The sequence below is a fragment of the Protobothrops mucrosquamatus genome, unplaced genomic scaffold (genome assembly GCF_001527695.2).
Source record: "Protobothrops mucrosquamatus isolate PMUCROS unplaced genomic scaffold, P.Mucros_1.0 scaffold_160, whole genome shotgun sequence".
Lineage (NCBI taxonomy): Eukaryota > Metazoa > Chordata > Lepidosauria > Squamata > Viperidae > Protobothrops > Protobothrops mucrosquamatus.
The window spans coordinates 161,991-172,899 of NW_015386236.1; the positions used below are offsets into that span (position 1 = coordinate 161,991).

The 10,909-nt window shown below is 37.1% G+C and overlaps 1 protein-coding gene across 1 annotated transcript in view; it reads left to right on the forward strand.

Annotated features, from left to right (window-relative positions):
* LOC107292128 (3-hydroxyisobutyryl-CoA hydrolase, mitochondrial) overlaps nucleotides 1-9,203 on the forward strand; it is a gene marked incomplete at its 3' end in the record, with an annotated part of 25,419 nt that extends 16,216 nt beyond the window's left edge. Inside the window, 4 exon segments of the mRNA XM_015821193.1 lie at nucleotides 3,727-3,805; nucleotides 5,770-5,915; nucleotides 7,160-7,246; nucleotides 9,145-9,203. Coding sequence (XP_015676679.1) covers nucleotides 3,727-3,805; nucleotides 5,770-5,915; nucleotides 7,160-7,246; nucleotides 9,145-9,203 — 371 coding nt within the window.
* Nucleotides 9,204-10,909: the final 1,706 nt, after the last annotated feature.

The window sequence follows — 10,909 nt, forward strand, 5'->3', positions numbered from 1 at the left end:
CTCTTCATGGATTTTGTTGGTTGTGCAGTAGTGGGTTGAATGATCTCATCAGTTTTTTTGATAAAGTTGCATGGGTACCCATTCTGTTGGAAGATGTTTAAATAGTCTGTTTGCTTTTCCTGATGCTCAGGGTTGTAGTATGTACTTGTCTAAATAGTGTTCTCACACAGCTTCTCTTGTGGGAGGTTGGGTTGTTTCCTTGATAATGGAGCACTTGCTTAGTGTGGATGGTTTTATGATAGACTTGTGTTGCTAATTTGGCACCATTAGCTCTGCTGATGAGGATATTGAGGAAGGGTAGAAAGTTATTGTTTCCTCCTTATGAATTTTATTCTTCTGAAGATGTTGCTGATTGTTTCATGTGTCTTCTTTAGCTATTCCTTTTTTATTATGACAAAGGTGTCACGAACATACTGGATCCATACTTTTGGCTGTATACGTGGGAATACTATAATTTCTAGACATTGCATTACAGTCTGTGCTATGAGTCCTGAAAATGGTGATCCCATGGGTCTTCCTCTGATTTGTGGGTATATTTTTCCATCAAATTGAAAGTAGTAGCAAGGCAAAGATCAATGAAGTCCACGATTCTGGGTATTTCAAACTTAGTATATTTGGTTAGATTGGGTGTGTGGTATAATAGTGCTGCCATGGATTCTTTTGCTAATTCTGGGAATGTGGAATGTTCCACAGTAAAAAAAAAAAAAGTAGCTGATGTTGGGGAACTGTGATTTAATTTAATTAAATTTATTTTGATTTATATCTACAGTGAATAGCACTAAATTAATTGCCATTAGTTAATATGAGCACTCCGTATGTATATAAAGTATTTTCTGTTATACTATAACCTACCAGTTTGGGAGGGGTCATGAAGGCTGCATCCAAAGATGCTGGGAATATAGATGGGCTTCCTTACAGAAATTTATCAGAAGGGGAGAAACAGTGATAGACAATGTTACTGACTTTTTAAGTTTTAAAACTGGAAAAAAAATAATTAAATTCCCCCGCACCACTGTTGCATACTCAGAATTTGTCATTTTTTGGCATGACCCCATTTTAGTCTGAATCACTGTTCTATGATTTACCTCTGACTTTTACAGAGGTCTTCATAAGTTATTCCTGGTAAACGTAAGTGGAATAAACTGAGATTTTCTCAGACATTGCTAGCCTTGCTAGTCAGTGAAAATGTATATTTTATACTGGATAGTAAAAAAGGAGAAATTTGTTGGCATCTAATAGAAGTAATTCTAACCTGAGAAGGTTGAATCTATAAATAAAATGTAAACAACATAGGGGTTGACTAATTCATTGATTTAAACATCTGAGTCATCAGATGCAAGCATGCAAATGCATAAAATATATATTACCATACCACAGCTTTCTTGTTGTAATGTTTATTTTTTGCAGTTTCATGTAATTTATAAAAGAAAGATTCATTTAATAATGAAGTTATAAATTAGGAGCTGCTTGGCAAGGCAAAACTGCTTTCATATCTCTTAAAATTTGAGCTTCAGTGTTACGGAGGCTTGAGTCTCAGTTTTCCTCTTAATAAGGCATAACTTTAAGTGTGATAAAAAAAAATGTGGTTTGTGTTTGCATTTCGTGGGTTTTTTTTTGTGCCTAATCTTTAAATGTTACAAAATGTTAGCTCATCCTTACCTGAATTGACCTTACTGAATAGCAAGACACCCTTTTTCTGCTAGCACAATATGCATATGGAGGAATCTTTTGATTGCCTACTAAAGAATTTATTCTAGCAGCTTTGAAATACATAGGCCATCTCCTGAAATAATTTGGTTTCCCAACAGTGATGGCCTGCTAGGAAATGGCTTAATTAGCATTTTATTGTAATTTAGAAGGTCAATCAACAGAACTGATACTCCATTGGAGATGCATTTTGGTGTCAAGCAAGGATAGTCAGTCTGTAGCACTCCAGATATTGCTGAACTACAATTCCCAGCTTCTCTAAGGAGTGTGGGCAATGGTGAAGAGATGTAATTCAGAAATACTTGGAGTATCAGAAATTGTCTAATCTTCGATGGTGCTCCTTTATATTTTGAATCTTGGAATTGTTCCTTTAAATTACTATTGACAATGATAGATTGAGTTGTTCATTACAGAAAGGGAAGTTCTTATCTCAGGTGCCAGAAGTGATAATCCCTGACTCTGAAAAAAAACAACAGGCTGTCTAACCGGTTCTTTTGGGCTGAGTGTTTTCCTGTTCTGAGCAAATGAGCGAGTACTTCTGACCTTTCCACTATGGTGAATAGTGAATACTTTTGAACATCCACGTTGAGAAGTATGGGAGGAGTACGTGCCTGCAGTTTTCCCAACTTGCACGGAAATATCTGATGAGAAATATGGGGTCTAATGGGAGAAACACTGGTTTGTTTCCAGAGATAAAAACAATGGCATGACCAAATTAAAGGACTTTTAGTTGTAAAAGCTTTTAAGTGTGCCTAAATGTCTGAATGGATGAAAATTGTATTTCTACAATAAGTAGCAGTTTGACAGCCAATTTGGTATAATGGTTAAGGCAATGGTGTAGAAATGGGGAGATCCAGGTTCAAGCCCACTGTCAGCCATAGAAACTTACTAGGTCACATAGAGCCAATCGCTCTCTCTCAAAGTAACCTGAGAATGTTTCTGTTGTATGGATAAAACACAGAGAGATCCCCAAGTACAGCGGTCCCCAACCTTTTGGGCACCAGGGACCAGTTCCGTGGAGAAAGGTTTTTCCGCGGACCAGAGGGGGTGTGGTTTTATGTGCTACCTGCATCTCGCAGATGGGGCTTTGCTTGTTTGTGTGGACCAGTTGCTGGCATGTCATGATCTGGTACTGGTCCACGGACCGGGGGTTGGGGACCCCTGCCCAAGTAGATTATCCTGAGGAGACATGAGATGTAAATTTCATAAGTAGAATAGTAATAAAGACACAATTAATATGCTTGCAAGAAGTATGTAAATACGCAGTTGGCATTATGTTAAACGGCATGGGAGAATGCCTCTTAAAATAGTACTTAGCATCTGCAGGGTTTCTAAGCACCTATATTAAATCTGTATTAATTAAATCAAGCACATACTTTAGTCACTTTAAAATGGTTTCTAAGTGATTGACAAATGCATGGCCTATGTCCGTGGTGGCGAACCTATGGCACGGGTGCCACAAGTGGCACGCAGAGTCCTCTCTGTGGGCATGCATGCCGTTGCCCCAGTCCTAGGCCTTCAGCTGGGTTTTATAAAACCCTTTTCACTTTAGGCCTCCGCCGCCATGTGCAAAAAAAAAAAAAGTTTCAATCAATCAATTTCAAATTCTTGGGAAAAAAAAGATCTCGCAAAGTTGGAATTGATTGATTGAACTTTTTAGTCCCACCCAGTCTGCCGTTACCACCACAGCCACCCCCACCCAATGGGCCACACCCACCCAATGAGCCACATTCACCCAATGGGCCAAACCCACACAATGGGCCACGCCCACCCGGCACCCGATAATACATAAGTGGGTTTTGGGTTGCAGTTTGGGCACTCAGTCTCTAAAAGGTTTGCCATCACTGGCCTATGTCTTGTAGCACCAATAAAAATGGTGGCAAAAAATGGAGGGGGGGGGGAGTGGCTAGGCCTATGTATGGACTACAGTAGAAAACAGGTTACTAGAGTTCCTTCCAGAATTTATTTCAGGTCATAACTTTCCTTTCCTTTTCCTTCCTTTTTGTTTTCCTTTGGTAGGGTGTGGGCTTGTCTGTCCATGGGCATTTCAGAGTTGCTACAGAGAGGACTGTTTTTGCAATGCCAGAGGTAGGAATAGGTAAGCATCATACATTGCATTTTATATTGACTTTTAACAAAGAAACAGAAACTACTATATAATACTGGCTAGAACGTGAGTCAAGCTCCTGTCCTGCTGTGGCACTTAATAATATTGATCTACTCACAGACTCTGACCCTAAGATCCCACAGAGGGTCTGTGAGAAGTTCATTCACCTCCATGTATACCGCTTCAAACTTACAGGAGAAAACATTAAATAACCCCTGAATAACAATAATGATTTGGTCTTTATTTCTTGAGTTACTTTTTTATTTTAATTTCCACTCACGGAATATACTTTTTCATACTAAGGGAGAATAGTTCCTGAGCCCTTTTGCTTATTTTTGAAATCTGAGCAGAGCAGGAGATGGAATTTGACAAAAAAAAATCACTTAACCTTTTCTTTATATAGAATTAGGACATCATCATCAGAGATTAGCTACCGGATTAACTTAAGAGGCAACAATATAATGCATGGGGACACCACATATTGTCTGCGGATCCCAAAATGGGGGGATATATTTTAGGGCAAAAATGGTGAATTAAAAAAAAAATTAAAAGTACTGTCACCTGAAGTCTCACTATGTTTAGTTTAAGAACACCAACATCCTCTAAAATGTGATGATCTCCAGAAGTATACAGTACATTTGTTTTTAAACATTATTTAGCACTTATTCCATAGATCACGGGCTATTTGTTCAGAGTTCATACTGTGAATAAAAGCATTTTGTTCATGGGGAGAAGATTGGGACATCATTAGAATATCTTGAAGAAAAACAACCTAATGAACTGAAGCAAGAGAAAACCAAAAGCTCCGGGGTGATTGCACTAATCAAAGGCAATGTTTTGACCACACAGCATCATCTGTGTAGCTGTCATTCCAGAGTGTCGGTTGAGCTTGTATTTTTGGCTTCCAAGATCTAGTGAAACAAATCTAAGGGTGGGTAGAACAAGAATACTCTTGCAGGGTATTAAAAACTCCTTTAGAAAGATACTCTTCAGACAGCCTTTTTTTAACTGAAAAAGGCTAACAAGTGGCAGTTCTGAGAATACAAATTGTGGCATCGTGGTTAGGTCTGATTTGGATAGAGACAATAATGAAGAACTTTCATTAACTTTTGATCTTCATTGTGACTTGAACCATTATCAAAGGTTCTTAACCATTTATACATTAAGAAAACTTTTCTTCCAATGTGGATGTGACTGCTCAGTTTGGGGACTGCAGCATGACTGCAGAGTCTCCCTAACCTAAGTGCCAAAATCTGGTCTCTTCTCTCCCAGTATTCATAAACCAGTAGTTTGGTTTTATACTTTGTTTGTGAATGTATACACTACCCAGACTCTCCCAGGATTTGGGTAACTTAGAAATATGGACTGGATGCATTCCATAGTGTCCCATTTTATTTAACCCTGAGACTACTCGCACACTGACTAGGTGTTTAAGCACAAGGCTTTTAAAATAGCTGGTATAAAAAAAATAGTATCATTGATTTGGCTTCTGAGAACTATATTTCCAATCACAAAAGAAAAAGGCCTAGTGGCTCCTAGTATATCAATACCATTTTCCATTATAATATCATCCTAAAGTCTGAAGATGGCTTTGAAAAGATTATTCACATGAATACAAACTTTTAGGAAAGGGTCCTACACATGTTCTGCAGTAAATTGTACTTTGTGATGTTGCTACTAATATTTGCTCCCCACAACAATTCACATCAGCTCTTCAAGATAAAAAAAGGGGGGAAATGTTCCTTCAGCAGAGTTCTCAAGTAAATTGTGTGGGCAAAAATGGTGCAGCATGGTTTTTCCACAAGATGAGCAAAAGAGCAAACGACTTAATTTTCAAGCAAAGCAGCTCACTTACAAGGCCTAGTTATTAGCAAGGGGGGGGAGAAATGGCACTTAAGATCTAATTATACAGCTTTTTTTCATCTTGGATATCTTTTTTTCCCCCTTAATTGCAGGTCTTTTCCCTGATGTGGGTGGAGGCTATTTCTTACCAAGGCTTCCAGGGAGGCTAGGCCATTTTCTTGGTCTTACAGGATTTAGGCTGAGAGGAAGAGATGTCCACAAAGCAGGAATTGCAACTCACTTTGTAGAAGCAGAGAAGGTAAATCTGCCAAAAATAGGTAAAAGTTATGGAATGTGCACCTGGAAAAGAAAGTATTTCAGTAGCACCACAGTTTCTCAAGGAGGAGGAGGCAGTACATGCCAGAGAGAACCCAGTCCAGAGCTGGATGGGAGAGGGAAGAAGAGGTTCAGGGTAGCCGCACCCTAGAATTCCTTAGCATATATCTAGTAGGTTAGAAGCTTCTAGTTTTAGTCTGGCAAGATTCTGTCTATTAGGTATAAGCGAATAAAGAATTGGACTCAGTTGGATTTCATTGTATCATCTTTGGGCTTAGGCCTGACAGTTACTGCTTATGCTGCATCCTTGTTCCTAATTTTGTGAGACAAGAATATTTGTAGATAACCTCGTGCAGTTTTTGATCAGGTGATCAATTCTCCCTTTGTCTTTTAACCCTGTCTGGTTTAATTTACAAATAAATTTCCAGACTACCACTCAAATCAGAACTCAGTATACGCAAATCTATTGTTTTAAATACCTTGCATTCAGACTCTGCTGGATTTTTCTCCTCTCCCTGCTGTATTGTTTGGTCTCATCTCTAGGTTGAGGGGAGGGGTCCTTTAGAAAATAGGCTGTGGACTATAGGAAGAAAGACATTTCTGCCCTTCAGTAACCAATCTCAAGTCCTTTTGTTGCTAGAAACCAGGGTAGGATACAATACAGTGGACTCCATAACATCTTACAGTGAAGTGGTTTGGCCCCTCAGAAGTCTATACCCTTATTGAAAGACCTTTCTGCTTTCTCCCCTTAGATGTCCACCTGAAGACGGAAATTATTAAAAAAGTGATGATATCCCACACTTCAGTTGCTTTCCCCCCTTTCTTTTTATAAAATGTTGTGAAAGAGAGTAAAGATGAACTAGCTTCCCAAGGTTTCAAACAGTTCTTTCTAACATCAATCTTGAAATCACTTAATTACCTTATAATTTTTCAGAAGTTAGAGTTCTATGCTAGTTGTAGAGATAAGGGTCGGGGAGCAAAAAGGAGAAGCCCAAGTTTTTCATGTAACATTGTTTTGTAGGTATCTAAAATCTCTCTTTTGACATTATCAAGAAAAATTACCTCACTTTCCTTGACAAAAATGTCATTGGATAATATTAAGGCTTGTATTAAACAAAATTTTGGCTTCCCACCCCATTGTTTAAATGTTAGATCTTTCGATAAGTTTCAAACTGTGAATATGACAATAGATTTGTATAGTTTTTATAACTATCCTTTTATTTGCAGATGGCTGCTCTCGAAAAAGACTTGATAGAATTAATATCCCCCACAAAAGCAAATGTTGCGGATGTTTTGGATTCCTATCATAAGGAGGTAAATGAAAATTTAAATATATAGTAAATTTCATAATAGAGAATCTTTATATACACAGCACACCTTTGTTTTCATTTTTAATTTGTGCAGCAGAGGAAGGTTCGAAATTGGGCACACCGTCTCTTATACGCTACAATAGCCCTGTGTATAAGCTATTTGTGTAGAAAATGAAGTGACACCAACTTCTTAAAAATAAGATAAACTAGAAGCAATCATGATTTAAAATTCATGAGAGAGATAACAATGTGAAGTATGAATACTCTAATACTGTTGAAATAATGATCAGTTGCTTGGTATAGCAAGCTTGGCATACTATCCTTGAAGTAAACAAAACCTTTTTATTCCTTTGAGTTTTTAATTTTGAGATTGTTCCCTTCTTGATTTAGCATAAAAGATCAAATAATATCAAATAAAATATTGTTCCCAAATATTTGCTCTTCTGCTGTGTCAAGGTTATTCTACATGGAATACTTAGAAGGATGTTTTTCTATTAGAAAGTTCTAAGGTTGCATCTGTTTTTCTATTAGAAAGTTCTAAGGTTGCATTCTATATATATATATTGTTTACTTCTGAATAGATACATAGAGGATTCTTCTCTGTAAAATGCTTTTTTTAAAGTGATCCAGGCTTTTGAAATACACAGAATGCATCTTTAAATAAATGCAAAAAAGATAATGGTTGACTCTCATCTCTGCATTCCTTGAAACCTTGTGCACTGACAGAAATTGAACTATAAATCATCTTACAGTTTGGCCACCGATTTCAGCACTCAGGTTCTCTGTCAGCAAAATGGACTGAATTTATGTCCACAGCAGTATGTTTTCCACAAAGAGGAAAGGATATGATGATCTGCAAAGATTAAAAGTTAATGGAGTGGAAGCAGTCTGTGGAGTGTCCAGGATATTAGCGTTGTGCCTTTTGTTATGATTTGTAGCTAGTGTTAACTGTGTTTCAGATATGTTCATATTGCAGAAACACGGCACGTAGCTTGCGAAGAACTACAACTTAGACAATTCTCATTTGCAGATAGGGTGTTAGTTGTTGCACTGACACTTCTCATTATCAAAATGTGTCTAAGTATAGTTTCCTTTCCATAGTGGGCTATTGTAGATAGATAGGAGCGTCCCCTTGATAGGATGTCTGGGAGCTAAATTTGGAAAATTAGAAGGAGGAATTTGAGATAGTGCATCTCTTCTCACAAACAGATACAGCAGTCCTTTTCTTTCCATTTTTTTTCTCCCCTGGGTGGCTCATCATTAGATTTGTTTGCTTTTACAGGAAAGGGCTTCCCATTATAATTGTAGTGTTTTTTAATTTTTTTGCTCCCAGGACCTCCAAATAGCTTTTGTTTGTATGGGTCATATTTTATCAATATTTACTGTATTAAAACTTAAAATTAACATTTCCTGCCACTACCACCTCTCACAATTGTTTGATGGAAATTTAATATTGTATTATTTTTCAATATAGGTTGGCAAATACACTGCATCAGAATAGATTCAACCAATTAAGGAATGTAGCCGTTATTATATGAGGAGGAGGTTTTTTTGTTCCAGAAGCACTAAGATCTTACGTAAATTTTATCCGCAATATTTTTTTAAAATATCCGGAATCTGTGCTTGACAAGAACACCCAAGGATCTAGCACAAATATGGTCCTTAGTATATCAGTGGAATTGCACAAGAATGCTTTTTGCAGATCAGAGATTAAGAATAAACATTTTTTGGGGGGAAAACCCTTATCCATTTCTAATTAATTATAATAACAAAGATAAAGATGGGCTATTGACATAATGATTAGTTTTTCTTTCATTAAAAGAAATAGCATAATCTTTGTTTTTTGTAACCATTTTAAATGATTTGGTACTGAAAGAAGTTTTGTTATCTTTTTTCTCGTAGTGCAAACTAGATCAAGAAAAAGAATTTATCCTTGGTGAACACATGGACAAAATTAACAGGTACTTAGTGCAGTTAGTAGTGCAAAAGCGCACCTAGTCTTTTCTTTTGAGAACATCTAATAGATATTCTGAAAGCATCCTATCTGGGTTTGTATTCGCTGCCATTTTTCCTTTGGTTCTGTGTAGTTTCCTTGTTTTTAAATATTTTTAACAATTTGAAAACTGCCTACAGTCACTGGGAATCAGGTGGCATATAAATTTAAATCATCATCATCGAATTATCATCACCATCATCACTTTGTTGATTTGACTTAAGTGGCACAAAAATAGTTGTGGCTCTGTATAGGGCTGAATTGAGAATAGTATGCTTCGCCAAATGGATGGAGAGAGTGGGTCCTACATTTTTCTCTGCCTGTAGACCATCTTCAAAATTTTCCCAGTTAGACTCCCGTGCTGTCTGTGGTAAACCTTAGTAAGAAGCTTTAGAGAAGAGAACCTGTGAGTAGTGAAGATGCTTTGGTTCATCTGGCTATCTATATATACTATAACATAAAGATAATACTCATCAATACTTCATATACAATTGTGGCTGACCCAATGCAGAGTTTGCCAAATTGTCATTTGTTTCTTGTTGTCCTTCCTGAACAAATGTAGAAACATATGCTCCCCACTTATGGCATTCCTCATATTTAAAGATGGGGAAATTGCCTTTATGAGTAACCCTTGAATGGTATCACTAGTTATACCATTTTTGTATGATTGGTAAGTCTATGATCTGTAATAAAGTCGTCTATTCATTGATTATCTGTTTTTCATCAAAGTGCAATGAATCAAACATAATTTGCAGAAAAACATACTGTACAAACTGCTTATATGTAGTGATCTATTGAGTAGCACTAATGAGCAATATGCTGACATATAGACTTCCAACTTTCTTTTTTTAATGAATAGAAGGAAGTGATTAATCCCTGAAGTAACATCTGCTTCTTAAGTAATGACTATGTCTTCGCTTGACTGCCAGTAGGACATTTTAAAAAGGAAGTCAGAACAAAAAAAATCTGATATGAGAATGAATAAATATTTAAGGGAAGAAACAGCACTTTCTAATTCGATGCAGAATGTTGGAAGCTTGGGTGGACGACACTTTTCAATCTGATGTAGCAGTTTGAGCTTTACTTTTGGGGGAGGTTTCTAGGGAGGTTGTAGGGAGAGTGAGGTAATGTATAAATTGGGTGTCTTCAGAGATTGGAAGTCAAGGGATTCAGCTGTACTTTTAGCTTCTACAAAATGTAAGGCATTGTGTTTACTCCTTAAACACTCCCTCCCCAACTTTGATATGTCTGGTTCTGTGAATTCTGGCAAGGGCTTGGAACAGTAAATCAGATACACTGCCTACCTCAGTTCCACTCTGTTGCAAAGCCTCTTTATAATAATTATATCAGCACAAGCGATCACAAAAAAAAATCACAAAACTCACAAAATGTCTGGTTCTATATTTATTTATTTATTTATTTTATTTATTTGTTTGAATTTTTTATCCCGCCCTTCTCCTTACGGACTCAGGGCGGCTGACAGCCTGGTAAAACAGATACAAAGATAAAAATACCCACTTTAAAACCTAAATTAAAATGAAATATTTGATGTGGCCTATGTCAATTTAAAATTATTCTTAAAACCCCGCTAAAAATTCCCCTAGGCCAATCCCGCTTGTTGGAAGAGCCATGTCTTAAGGGCGCGGCGGAAGGAGGGGAGATCCGGATATTCCC